Below are 14,154 nucleotides of genomic sequence, written 5' to 3'. Positions count from 1 at the left end.
AGCACCCGAGGAACTGGACATGAGACGTTATGAACCATCTCCATATGTCTTGATTTTGTTCTGAATCTTTGATTCTGCTTATGGTTTTAGACAGGGAAGTGCTGTGGGATGTTCTGTATGGCAAATGTGTTGCTCTGATTGGTCAATAAAACACTGATTGACCAGTGGCTAGGCAGGAAGTATAGGCGGGACTAACAGAGGAGAAAAGAAAGAACAGGAAGGCAGAAGGAGACACTGCCAGCCACCGCCAGGACAAGCCGCATGTGAAGATGCCAGTAAGCCACGAGCCACATGGCAAGGTATAGATTTATGGAAATGGATTAATTTAAGCTATAAGAACAGTTAGCAAGAAGCCTGCCACGGCCATACAGTTTGTAAGCAATATAAGTCTCTGTGTTTACTTGGTTGGGTCTGAGCGGCTGTGGGACTGGCGGGTGAAAGAGATTTGTCCTGACTATGGGCCAGGCAGGAAAACTAGCTACAGGGAAGGATACTGGATTCTAGCCATTGTGATTCCTTTCAGAAAGTGTAGAGCAGTGCTGAACTGGTCCCTACGGTGCTTAGCTACTGAAATGGTGTGGCTTTGTGATCATAATCTACCTTTCTGATTAGAATCCTTCCTGATGGAAGTAGCCAGAATCTATGCCAGGACTGGTGTTGCTTTGAGAGTGCTGTGGAGCTGGAAGCTGATGAAAGCTCACTTTCAAGATGAGCAAATTAAAGAAGCAGACTGTGCGTGTTGTACTCAGAGTCTGGGCCAGGTTCTCAAATGTGACCATGCTGCATGCAAGGGGTTAGGTCAGGACCTGTTCTAACAGATGAGAGTGTCCCGGCTTGGGCACTTAATTTTACTTTGTCCTTTGGGTCAGGTCATTATTCCATGTTAGTTTTTAAAGTAGACTTCAATTTTTTTTTTTTTTTTGGTTTTTCGAGACAGGGTTTCTCTGTGTAGTTTTGCGCCTTTCCTGGAGCTCACTTGGTAGCCCAGGCTGGCCTCGAACTCACAGCGATCCACCTGGCTCTGCCTCCCGAGTGCTGGGATTAAAGGCGTGCGCCACCACTGCCCGGCCGTAGACTTCAATTTTTAGGATAGAGTTTCACAGCAAAATCAATTAGAACGTATTCCCTACACTTAAACAGCCTTTCTCTGCCTCTTAGGCTCCACATTGGCATAATGCTTTTGATAGAGTTAATAAACTCCATCTGTGCATTATCACCCTAAACCCATTATTTACAGTAAGATATATTCTTACTGTTGTGTGGTCTATACGTGTGGACATGTATAGCGATATAGCCACCTTTATATATAATCTCTTGGCCCTATAAATACTCAGTTCTGCCTGCCCTGTTCATCTCTTTCCCCACTGACCCTTGGAAAGGAATGTTTTTTGTTGTTGGTGGATTATTTTTGTTCTTTTCCTGCCACTAATGAAGGGGTTGAACCTAGGACCTCATGCATGTTGGACAAGCACTCTTCCATTGATTTGCATCCCACACGACCCATTGGTCTTCGAATAGTTAGCATCCCACAGTATGTAGTCTGTTCAGATCAGCTTCTTTGGTGTTCATCTAAAATTCTTTCATGTCTTTTCATAATTAATAACTTCTGTTATTTTAGCACTTAATTCCAGTGTCTACCACAGCTTATCACCCACACACTGAAGGACATCATTGGTGCTTCCAAGTTTGGACAGTTAAGAACAAGGCTCCTGAAATCATCTTTGTGCAGGGTTTTGTGTGGTCATGTGCTTTCAACTCATTAGACAAATGGGCAATGAGCATAATTGCTGGTCTTAAGGTAAGAGTATGTTTAACTTTGTAAGTAAATTGCTCAACCATGTTCAAAATAGCTGTACTGTTGCGTTCCTGTTGCTCTATACTCTTGGCATGTTCTGGTGATGTTAGTATTTTGAATGGGGCTGTTCTGTTAGGTGTACAGTAGTTCCTTAATTTGAGTTTCCTAATGAATGTGCTGTTGAACATCCTCATGTATGTCAACTTGCTTTGTGTATGTCCCGGAGACATGGCTATTCAGGTATTATTTTGAAGTAAGCTCAGACTTACAGACATATTTGCAAATAAACAGTACCAAAGATTCACCTGTATTTGCTTTGTGGCTTTTCTAAATGTAAATATCTCACATAATTATATACATCTATCAAAATCAGGACATTAGCCTTGATAGAATACTGTTGACTAATCTAATATCAAGCTAATGTCCAGCTCTTCTCACTGTGAGACCCTGGAGAACATAATGTAAATACATCTCTGCTGGTTATGTTCAAAAGTGCCCATTACAGTTCTCCACTGTAAAGTTACTGCTTTTCTCTTTGTAGTTAATATTTGTGGGGAGATAAAGTTTGTGACGTTATGAATACTTTATACTCTGTCCAACTTTCCTGGTTGATTCTTTCCTAACAAATGTTACCACAGTGTTTTCCAAATGGTTGTTTCCTATCACTGTTGGCTTCACTTTTTTCCCCCTTTTTGAGACAAGGTTTCTCAGTGTAACAGCCCGGTTGCTCTAGAACTCGCTCTGTAGACCAGTCTGGCCTTGAACTCACAGAGATCTGCCTCTGCCTCCTGGGGGAGGCGTGTGCCACCACCGCTGATTGACTCCACATTTTTAAACTGGGATTCTACTGTGAGGAAGGGCTTTTCCTTCTCACTGTGTGTTGAATCCACTTATTTACATAAATGTTCAGAATAAGAATATTCCAACTCGTTGGTGGGGGAGGGTACAACTTGGGCAGTAGTGAGAAGGCATAAAAGTGCTCTTTATGCACCATGTTTGACTTTGCCACTTACTGGAACTGGTCAGAGACGAGGGCAGTCACATCACTGAAGAATGCTTATGTACATGTGCAGGAGGAATTGTAGAGGGAGACTTTGTCCTGTGTTCTTGTTATCATTGATTGCTTTGGGAGGTCGGGATATACTGGGAGAGCTTGTATTTGTTTTTAATCTAGTAAAAGCACTATCAGTTTCTTCCTTAATTAGAAAATGCAACACACACCTTTCCTATATTCACTCTTACGATCTTGATTTGTCTTTGGTCCTAAAAAGAAAGCGTCTTTTTGTGTGTCTCCTGACCTTCATGCTGCTCTGGGATTAGCTAGTATTACACAGCAACAGAGAAAATAAGATCAGAAGACTTACACAGCAGACTATCAAGGTCATAGCCAAGAATGGGCTCTTGGCAGAATTAATGCAGGCTGGGTTGTATTTTTCTTTGAAAATTTCATACCTGTTTATCTTAGTCATGTCCACCTTCTATTCCCTATTTCATACATGTATATCTTAATCACACCCATCTTCTCCCTGTTTCATATGTGTACGTCTTAGTCACACCCACCTTCCGCTCCCTACACATATGTTTTAGTCACACCCATCTTCTACTCCCTGTTTCATATGTGTATATCTTAGTCATATCCACCTCTACTCCCTATTTCCCAGTTTTCCCTAACACATCTTCTATTGTGGAATAATCTTTATGTACACAGTGAGGATGTACCATTCTGATTGGTTTAATAAAAAGCTGAATGGCCAATTGCTAGGTAGGATTTTCAGGCACACGGGACACTGGGAAGAAGAAGAGGGGCGTCACAGCCAGCCCGAGAGGAAGCAGCATGGGCAGTGCAGAGTAAAGGTAATAAAGCCACAAGATAAAAAGTAGATTGATAAAAATTGGTTAAGTTGTAAGAGCTAGTTAGTTACAAGTCTAAGCTATCAGCCAAGCTTTTATAATAAGTCTCTGTGCCATTGTTGGGTAGCTGGCTGTCTTGACAAAAAGAATTGACTACATCCTTCCCAACTTCATATCTTCATTTTGTTGTTTTTATAGTTTTAAAAGATGTGTTTATGTTTATGTGCATGAGTCTTTTGCCTGCATGTATGTATTATGTGCATCATGTGCATGCCTGATGCCCATGGAGATCAGAGAGGACATTTGATACCCTGAAATTGCAGTTACAGATGGGTGTAAGCTGCCATGTAGGTGCTGGGAACCAAATCTAAGTCCTCTGCAAGAATAAGAAGTGCTCTTAACCACTGAGCCATCTCTCTGGCCTCTTGTTTAAAAACCAGTGAATAAACCACTGAATACAATTATCAGACATAGGAGTTCATAAGTGCATGGATCCAAAGGAGCATGGTCAACCTGTCAGTGGCCTTTCCTTCAAAGGGTGACTCTTCCTTGAGCAGCAGCCATCAACTGCTGTCAGCACCTCAGCTGAGGTGAAGGAGGAGTGTGGGGAAAGGCAGGAGCATACCAGAACTTTGCCTACTTACTAGGCATTGACCAACCTTTTCTCACCCCTTCCCTCCCTGTGCCCCCAGGGACTCTGGTAACCACGCTACTCTTATCTTGTGTGAGATAAAGATTTTAAAGATTTCATGTTTGAGATCATGTGGTGTTGGTCTTTGTATGCTTGGCTGTGTTCAGTGACTGTAATGATCTCCAGTTTGAAGTATGTTATCACAAAGAACAGAGTTTCATTTTTTTATGGTGAATAATATTCTGTTGTATATATGTGCCATATTTCCTTTATGGACACTTTGGTAGTTTCCATTTCTTTTTTTTTTTTAATTTTATTTTACAACACCATTGAGTTCCACATAACAGCCACAGATTCCCCTCCTCTCCCCCCTCCTGCCCCCCTCCTCTCCCCCCCAGCCCACCCCCCATTCCATTTATTAAATGCTAGCATTTCTAACTGGCTTGATCTTGCATAGGTCCTGTGCAGGTAACTAAAGACAGCTGAAGGAGTTGATGTGTGCAACAGCCCTGTCATATCTGATGGTCTGCATCCCACACCACTCCACCCCAGCCTGCAGCTCAGAGATTCTCCCCACCCTCTCTTCTGTATTGTCCCGTGAGCCTCATGGGGAGGTAGACACACAGATGTTCCCTCTGGTTGAGCACTCACAGTGACTGGTTAAGAAGTCTCAAAATTAACCACTACCCTCTACAACAAGAAGCTTCTTTGACCAAGATTGAGAGCATCACACATACATGACTATAAAAACAAAAGTATTTAGGAGGCAGTTTTACATTATAGCTATTTAACAAAACAAAACTCATAGATCATTTCCCAGGGCTTAAGACTTTAGTAGCCAGGGGTTTCGATCATGTTCACAGCCCCAAGCATAAATTTCCTTGTATAGAGCAGGTCTCAAGTCCAGCTGAGGACAGTTGGGTTAGCCTATGACAGTCTTGCCACAATTGTACCAAGAGGCACATTTTGCCTGGCATTGTAGCATGTGGGGGATGAATGCTGGGTAAAACCATTGTAAAGGACTTTTACCATGTACCTGTCATATCCCCACTTCTGGTGAGGTTGCAGACACGCTCAGAATCTGAGTTTTTAGTGGTGGGAGGCATTAGAGCTGACTGGGAACTGTTAAGATGTTATAGTTGGAGCCAGTGAGGATGACAACTACATCTTGTTGGAGATTTTGGCCTGGAAAGGTATTCTTCCGTACTGTTGTGATGCTGTATCTGTCACAGCCAATAAAGCATTCTCAGATGAGTGTGGTTTTGTTTTTGTTTTTGTTTCTCTCAGGTTCATTCTTGTCGGTCTAAGGAGATAAGGTATAAGCTGACAGGTGTAGCTGCTCCAAGCTGGTTAAACATTAACTCAGCTGTCACCACAGCCCAGAGCAGCAAGCGCCCCAAAGCCAAGTTTCAGACCTGCCTGGTGTTCCTAGACTAAGGAGTGAGCAGCAGACATGGCTCCCTTTGCACAGGTCATGGCTGAAGTGGGCGACTTTGGTCGCTTCCAGGTGCAGGTGACCATCCTGATGGGCATCCCCAACTTCCTGTCTGCATTCTTCGTGTTTAGTCAGATCTTCATGGTCCTTGATGAGGCTCACCACTGTTCAGTGTCCTGGGTCAAGAACCACACTTTCAACCTAAGTGCCGCTGAGCAGCTGGCAGTCAGCATCCCCAACGACACGGCGGGCAGACCTGAGTCCTGCCTCATGTTCCGGCCCCCTCCAGACAACGCCAGCCTGCAAGACATCCTCAGCCACCGCTTCAATGAGACCCAGGCCTGTGACTCAGGCTGGGACTATCCTGAGAACAGGCCCCAGTCCCTGAAGAATGAGGTAGGACTTCCTGCCTGTTCTCAGGCTTTCACAGGCCTGTCTATTCCTCTGGCCCTGTGCCTTTGGTTGATACTTGCTGTTTTGTATCTGTCCTGATGCCTGTCTGGGTTTATGCTTATTTTCTCCTTTGCCAGTCATCCTGGTCCACTGCCCCTGGTGGGCATCACAGGCCAGCCTACATCCTGTGCCCAACCTTGAGCTCTGTATGCCAGTTGATTGCATGTGCCACTTACTTTCTCTGTGTGCTCGGCTGCCTGAATATCTGTTCATTTTTGCATGTCCTCTTGTCTCTATCTTTTGACTTGTCTCTTTGTCCGTCCATCTGCCTGCCTTTATTCTTCTCCCTACCTGCTGTTCTCTCTGTCCACTTTATAAGATCTGCCTGATGGCCTCCCTTCCTGTCCTGACTTACCCTGTCTCCGTCCACGTTTATTGACCTGCCTCATTGCTTGCCCATGGTGCTTTCCTGCTTTACAACTTCTGGCTAGTTCTATGCATGCCTGCCTGCCTATGGAAAACAGTTGTATGATGTCAGTAAGAAGTCAACGATTATATGATATTCCATAAGATTTTAAATACTCTGTGCTCAATATCTCACTATGGTGCCGAGGGTAGCCTTGGCTCACAATGTAGGAACCATGGAGTTTAGATGACCAAGTGGATCCTGGCTGCTATGCCAAGTCTTACATACCCTGTTTCCATTTCAGTTTGACCTGGTGTGTGATCGGAAGAACCTGAAGAGGACATCACAGTCAGTGTTCATGGCTGGACTCCTCGTTGGGGCCCTCGTCTTTGGGCCCATCTGCGATTGGTATGTGCCGCTGACCCAGCATGCTTTAGGCTCCTGCTGTTGACTAAGTTATTCCCTGGAGTTTTGTTAGTCATCAAGATAAGTCCTCATGCCTGCCTTCAAATGGGGCTCCGTGGAAGACCCTGTCTCCTCACTCTGACAGAGAGCCGAGGACAGGCCTGCCTGGGAAGGCCTCCTGGCTTCACAGTGTGTCCCTCTGTTAACGCAGGATTGGCCGTAGAGCCAGCATTCTGCTGCAGCTGTTTCTGTCAGGCCTCATAGGCGTGGCCACAGCCTTCGTGCCCAGCTTTGAGCTCTACATGGCTCTGTGCTTTATCTCGGCTACTGCTGTCGCTGGGTATATGATGAGCACCATGATCTTTGGTGAGTATCTGGGCCCCGGAGCTTTCAGGTACAGTCTGAAATCTGAGCTCTTGAGCGCTCCTGACCAGCCTGTGGGGGTAGTTTCAGTCATCTGCACCCTAGGAGGTCACAGCAGAGCTTCCTCTGCTGGGGACATACACAGTGCCCGGCATGATACCATCTGGATATCAGGGAGAGTGAGCGGGCAGGTCCCGCCCCAGTCTCAGCCTTGTCTTCACAGTTTCAGAATGGGTGGGGCCGTCCTGGAGAACCAAAGCCATGGTCCTGGCCCAGAGCAGCTTTGCCATTGGACTGATGGTGTTAGCAGGCCTGGCCTATGGTGTCCGCAACTGGAGACTCCTTCAGCTAATAGGCACCACACCAGTCTTCTTGCTGGTCTTCTACTTCTGGTAGGGAGACCCTTGGCAGTGACAGGCCACCCTCTGTTGGGAGCGCTGTGGCAGGGTGCAGAGGAGGGACCTGTGGAGCTTGGGGGGGAGACTCAGTGTGCCCTGGAATTCTGGGCGGCTACACAGGGATCAACCTCAGGATCAGAGCCACGTGTGGTTGACAGGGTTTTGCCAGAATCTCCACGGTGGCTCCTCTCCCAAGGAAAGATAGAGGAGGCCAAACAGCTGGTCCAGAAGGCAGCTTCAGTGAACAGGCGGCCACTTTCTCCAGAGCTCCTGAGCCAGGTACCTGTTAGCAGGCCCAGGCTCACCCTGCCTCAAGCCAGTCTCTGTGCCTGTGTCCCGGCCCTCACTCTGCCCTTCTTCTAGCTGGTCCCTGAGAAGACAGGCCCCTCGGGGAACGCCTTGGATCTTTTCAGACACCCCCGTCTCAGGAAGGTGACCCTGATTCTCATTGCAGTCTGGTAAGTGCCCAGGGCCTTGTCCTCCAGTGAGGTCAGAGCCAGAGGACTGCTCCTGCTCTACAGTGTGTCACTGGAGGGATGGATGGAGGCTCTTTGAGCGTCGTGGTCTCCCCTGGTGTGATGTACACCCAGCAGTGACAGGGATACTTGTTACTTTGTAGGTTTGTGGACAGTCTGGTGTACTATGGCCTCGGTTTCCAAGTGGGTGACTTTGGCCTTGACATCTACCTGACACAGCTAATATTTGGGGCAGTGGAGTTGCCTGCCCGCTATTCCAGCATCTTCCTGATGGAGAAGCTGGGTCGCAAGTGGAGCCAGTTAGGTTCTCTGACTCTGGCGGGCATCATGTGCATCGTCATCATCTTCATCCCAGCAGGTACGAGGCTGTCTTCCTCCCGCCAGGGCCACACTGCCCTTCAGGACCAAGGCTTTCCCAGGGTTTGGGCACAGAGGGGGAGGTGCTTGAGTAGCCAGGGAGGTGTGTGGCCTTAGGTGATGGTGTCCTTCCCTCTGTGTGGCTGACCCACGTTCTCCTCCAGGGCTCCCCACGGTGGTCACTGTGCTGGCTGTGGTGGGGAAGTTTGCCTCATCGGCTGCCTTCACCATATCCTATGTGTACACCACTGAGCTCTTTCCCACCATCATCAGGTAAGAACTGTTGGGGTGACTTTGGTTCTCTGCCCTGGGGATCTAATATCACCCACCCTTCTGGCTCTTTGCCACCAGCCACAGGCAGCCAGTGAGCTGCCTAAGTCTAGGCCACTGGAGGACAGATAGACATGGCGTGCCGTGGCCTTCTCGGGTCTGGAGTGTGGGACCGAAGTGAGAGCAAAGGCTTGTACTGCTCCCCAGGCAGACAGGCATGGGGTTGGTGAGCATCTTCTCCAGGATTGGCGGCATCATCTCACCGCTTGTGATGCTGCTGGAGCAGTACCACGGGGCCCTCCCCATGCTCATCTTCGGCAGCCTCCCGGTCGGGGCAGGCCTCCTGTGTGCTCTGCTGCCTGAGACCCGGGGCCAGACACTGAAGGACACCATCCAGGACCTGGAGCAGGGCTGCCCACCACGGTGAGCACTGGCTTCTGACCTCACATCAGGAGCCCTCTCCCTAGGCCCAGGCCTCCCCAGCACCATTATTCTTACTTGGCAACATAGCGCCCCTTCATGCCCCAGATTCATGTTGTAGGTCATTTTCTTCCTGCAGATGACGATAGGAACTCATCCGAGGATCCCATACTGGCTGCTGCTGACGTCTCTCTTCCCTTGCAGATCTTCAGTGGCACAATCTCCTGAGAAAGAAATGGTGGTTAAAGGAAGAAGTTCTATCCTCAGGGTTCCCATCGGCCAACCTTCTCCTTCCAGCTGTGGTTGTTAAGGGCTTGCTCATTACAGCAGCAGCTCACACAGTGGGTACAGCTGGGCTTGTTTTGAGGGAGGGACAAGACCAGCTTGTTGGTCAGAACCAGTCTCTCTCTCTCTCTTTCTCTCTCTCTCTCTCTCTCTCTCTCTCTCTCTCTCTCTCTCTCTCTCTCTCTCTCAAGTATCACCCAGTACCATGTTTGAATTGGGATCCTGGGTGTGTCTTTGTCTTTGCCTCTTGGATTGTGTCTGTGCCATGTCTTGGTGAGCAGGATCCCAGAGGAAGGAGTGTATGCATATGTAAGATACCACAGCACAAGCCAGAGCTTGGGGAAGCACCAGCAACAGTCTTCTCCTTGTTCCCACCCCTTAAACCTCCCACTGGGATTCACATTGCATACCTGGGCCCAATGGCAATGCAAACCCTTGGAGAACACTGTGAAACTATTTCCAGAGCATCACGGATTCTTTGAGAAACTTCCTCCTTCACACTTGGTCACCTTCTCTTGTCAGGGTGGATGTGAGCAGGGCTGTACCTGTACTCTGTGCATCCAGTCATGCTATTTCGTACTGTTCTCTTTTGAAATCATGGACAAACATGTTCTTCAGCTTCCTACCAGTACCATACTGTGTCCCTCTAATAAAAAGAGTACATACAGAAATGGGAAAGTGCATTTCAGAGCCGAAGCCATTTACTTCTCTGAGTGATGTGATGATGTATGTGCTCCCTCCTTGGCAGTGATTATCTATCCTGGGAAAAGACTTAGAGGGATCCTTTATTGACAGCCATATTGCGAGTGTTTTCCTGTTGCTTTTGGTTTTGTTGTTTGTTTTGTGGCATGAGCTGTATTCCCAGACCTGCCTTTGGGGTCTTTGTAGACATTATCTTTTCTGTTTCTTAGGTATTGGATGTCTGGGGATAAGTATTTTCATTGTGTAATGTTTAATTTTCATTGTCAACCTGACTGGATTTGAATCATCATGGAAGAACTAACTGGGTGTGTCTGTGAAGATGTTTTTAGAAGTCTAACTGAGGAGGAAAAAACCCTTCCTGAATGAGGGCAACATTATCCCATTGGCTAAGGCCCTGGGTGAATAAATGAAAATATGGAAGGGAGCTGAGCAGCTGAGTTCAAGTCTCTACTTCCTGCCACCATGACTTCCCTGCATTGGTTTCATGACTCCCTGAATGGAACTGTACCCTCAAACTGTGAGCCAGAGTAAATTCTTCCCTCACTTTCTTTGCTGAGTATTTTGTCACAGCAGTGAGAAGCGTAGCACAGGAAATTGGTACCGAGGTTAGGGGCTTTCTGTGATAGACCTGATCTTGCAATTCTTAGGCCTTCAGAAATGGTTCGCAAGAGGAATACAAGAGTTTGAAACTTTAGGCCAAAGGATCCCTAAAATGCTGTAAGCAGAGCTTAATGGACCATTCTAGTAGGAGCTTGTAAGACAAAAACATTAAGAGAAATGCAGGTAGTGTCACTCCACTTCCCAAAGGGAAACACGCACTCCACTGGGAATTGGACTTGATGCCTTTGGTGACACATTCTGTCAAAGAGTTTGGCTGCATTTTATTCCACGAGAACTTGAGTGAAGTGGAATTCAAAACACTTAGAGATTCCAGCCAGTACACTATCAGGCTCTGATGTGACTATTGCTTATGTATTCAGATCTGCAGTATGAGAGAGCAGAAAGATAAGAAAAATGTGAACTTTGTTGGGAATGTACTGTGAGCAATTTGAAGTTGCAGATAAAGAAAATGCAGGCAAAGCACTATACTTAATTTTTAGAGGAATTAGCACCATTAAAGAGAATCCCACTCTCTTCATTGAGACAGTAGAAAAGGTATCTAAAGATAAGTCTCCACCTATGAAAGACTGGTATTTGTGAAAATACAGGTTTATTCAAAGGAAGAGCCTGAACTGAGTGAGAATGGTGCGGAAGGAGTTCCCCTGTTCATAAACAGGGTGACCATACAGAGGCCACTGCAAACTGTTAACTGTCATCCGAGGGTGCTAGGCAACATCTCAAGCTGGCAATAGGACTTGTCAGCATCATATACATGGTACTCATTCTGTAAGCACAAAAGATACAGAAGTGAAGGGTCAGGGATGCTTGCAGCAAGGTTCCAGAAAGCTGCTGAGGCCAAGCAGCATGTGATGGTTTTAGAGTCCCTCCAAGGAGACTTTTAGGGACTGTTACAAATACCTGTTAAGGTGAAGAAAGCAGACACAAGACAAGAGGCAGCCCAGTGAGCAGTTTGGGGTGGATAGCTGCGGCTGCAGCAGGCTATCACTGGAGCCCATCGGAGTGTATTTACAAGTGTCCTGGTCCTTTATCTGCTGTCAGGTCAAGGTCTGTCTTTATCAGTAGCTAACTGAAGGTCATACCTGCCTGTGTTGTGAATCATGTCCTCTAGGTATGACATGGCCACATCAGAGCAGCTGTGATTCCCAGTATGAGACTGTGACAGGATCGGAGGGTCACTAGACCTTGGCCTGAGATTACAGTCTCTACATGCCTCTTTCCTCCACACTGATTTTATGTTATCTGTTACTGATACATGTAGCCTTGGGAGGTGCTAGAGTCTGGAGAAAGGTGAAAGTTCACACCGTTTATTCAGCTTTTAGGAGGTTATCACTCATCTAGGATTGGATTTTCAGTATACAACTGTTGAAGGTTATCCACACCTCTGTAACACCTCATGCATACTTAGTAACCCAGTGAACTTACTAGTTTACTAAGGTGGACTTGGGTGGATCATCTCTGTTCTAGACATGGTGGTCTGTAGTGTGAATAAATGCTTGTTCACATCTCCCTAGGGAAGTAATGCTGTCATGTGTTCTTGTCTGTATCTTGACAAGCTCAACAGAAGGGTCTTGATAGGGAAAGACAGGCTAGCATGTGGTGTGCCATCCCTGTCTTCAGCAGGGTGCTGTTGAACAGAAAATAGCCTTTACTCTGGGAACATGGTAGCAGTGGGACTACTGCTCAGCTCTATGGTTGTCATTGTCGAAGCTAGTACAGGATCCAGATCTCAAACATAGAGGGGAGGAGTCTTCCCAATCTAGACCACAGATTTACTATTTTATAGTGGACAATTTCACCTAGTATTGTGGTTTAGATAAGAAAGGCTCCCATAGGCTTATATATTTGAATGCTTAGTCACCAGGGAATGGAACTGTTTGAGAAGGATTATGGAGGTGTGGCCTTGTTGGATGAAATATGTCGCTGGGGTGGGCTTTGAGTTTTCAAAAGTCCATGTCAAGTCCAGTGTCTATCTTTATCCTCCCCCATTCCCTAACTCCCTCACCTGTAGATCAGGATATAAACACTCAGCCTCATGCCTGGTTGTCTGCTGCCATGCTTCCTGTCATGATAATGGCCTAATCTTCTGAAATTGTAAGCAAGACCCCAATTAAATGCTTTCTTTTGTAAGAGTTGCCTTGGTCATGGTGTCTCCTCATAGCAACAGAACAGTAACTTAGACAGCTAGTATGCACAAGGTCCTGGGTACTATTTCTAGCAATAAAAACACAGTAATGGGTGATTTTGTAGGTCACTTTACACTAATCCTCTCAGGTTCTATTCTTGGATGCCCCAACTAGAGATTAAAAGCAAAAGGGTCTAGCAATCTGACCCCCTGAGATTAAGACCACTACCCTGCTGTTCTGTGAATCTTGAGTTCTCTCAAGATGAACAACAAAATAAACATAAAATTCTGTAGCTTTTCTACATATCAGTAGGAAACATGCTGAGAAAATGAGAAAATCAAGGAAACACATACACATAATCTTGGCAATGGGAATGAAAGACTGCTACAGTAAAAAGTTTAAGGCACTGAAGAAATTGAAGAAAAAGGTAGAAAATGGAAAGATGCCTCATGCTCATGGATCTGCAGAATTAATATTTTGAACATGGATATATTACTAAAATCAATCTATAGTTCAATGTCATTTTTCACAGAATTTTTAAAAAGTCTAAAATTCATATGGAAGCACAAAAGATCCTGATTAGCAGAAAGCAAAAATGAAGTATTGTGTGTAAACCAATGTAATAGAGCAGAGAACCCAGAAATAAACCCATGCAGCCATAGTCATATGATTCTTGACTTTAATACCAATAATATGCATTAGAGAAAAGAAAGTCTCTTTAACTGATGGTGCTGGAAAAGCTGGGTTTGACATACAGAATAATAAACCAAATACTTATTTCTCACTCTGATGTGGAATAATCCTTTTGTGCATTGTGAAAATGTGTTGCTTATTCTCATTGTTAATAAAAAGCTGATAGGCTGATAGCTAAGCAGGATTTTTTCAAAGCAGAGAGCATGCTGGAAAAAAGAAGGGCAAAGTCAGAGGAGTCACAGGAGAGACACACAGGAAGCAGGCGATGAACATGCTGTGCTGAAAGAAGGCACCGCTATGTGGCAGAGGGTAGATAAGAAATATGGAGTCAGGCAGTGATGGAGCTCAGCACTCGGGAGGCAGAGCCAGGCAGATCTCTGTGAGTTCAAAGCCAGCTTGATCTACAGTGCAAGATCCAGGACAGGCACCAAAACTATACAGAGAAACCCTGTCTTGAAAAACAAAAATAAATAAATAAATAAATAAATAAATAAATAAATAAATAAATAAATAAATAAATGTTAATTTAA

At 45.8% G+C, this 14,154-nt stretch overlaps 1 protein-coding gene across 2 annotated transcripts; it reads left to right on the top strand.

Moving 5' to 3' along the window:
* Positions 1-5,585: 5,585 nt before the first annotated feature.
* Positions 5,586-12,935, top strand: LOC102926233 (solute carrier family 22 member 13). 2 transcript variants are annotated; one of them, XM_006986750.4, is made up of 10 exons: positions 5,586-6,108; positions 6,816-6,919; positions 7,128-7,282; positions 7,503-7,671; positions 7,836-7,956; positions 8,041-8,135; positions 8,297-8,511; positions 8,675-8,783; positions 8,988-9,203; positions 9,405-12,935. In XM_006986750.4, exons 1-10 carry the CDS (start codon positions 5,731-5,733, stop codon positions 9,508-9,510), a joined length of 1,668 nt encoding a protein of 555 aa, XP_006986812.2. In that variant the 5' UTR covers positions 5,586-5,730; the 3' UTR covers positions 9,511-12,935. The 2 variants fall into 2 exon arrangements, with proteins under 2 accessions (XP_006986812.2, XP_076433441.1); XM_076577326.1 differs by having other exon boundaries at positions 7,128-7,956; positions 9,405-10,616.
* The last annotated feature ends 1,219 nt before the right edge of the window (positions 12,936-14,154 follow it).

Source organism: Peromyscus maniculatus, chromosome 7 (assembly GCF_049852395.1).
Source record: "Peromyscus maniculatus bairdii isolate BWxNUB_F1_BW_parent chromosome 7, HU_Pman_BW_mat_3.1, whole genome shotgun sequence".
Lineage (NCBI taxonomy): Eukaryota > Metazoa > Chordata > Mammalia > Rodentia > Cricetidae > Peromyscus > Peromyscus maniculatus.
Note: the sequence above shows the minus strand (reverse complement) of the source record. Positions and strands in the feature narration are given on the sequence as shown.

Bases quoted from the DNA above. Each gene is read 5' to 3' on its own strand.
- LOC102926233 (XM_076577326.1), top strand. From the start codon at position 5,731: ATGGCTCCCTTTGCACAGGTCATGGCTGAAGTGGGCGACTTTGGTCGC. The intron at 7,957-8,040 runs GTACCTGTTAGC...CCCTTCTTCTAG, and splicing joins CTCCAGAGCTCCTGAGCCAG to CTGGTCCCTGAGAAGACAGG. The intron at 8,136-8,296 runs GTAAGTGCCCAG...GTTACTTTGTAG, and splicing joins CTGATTCTCATTGCAGTCTG to GTTTGTGGACAGTCTGGTGT.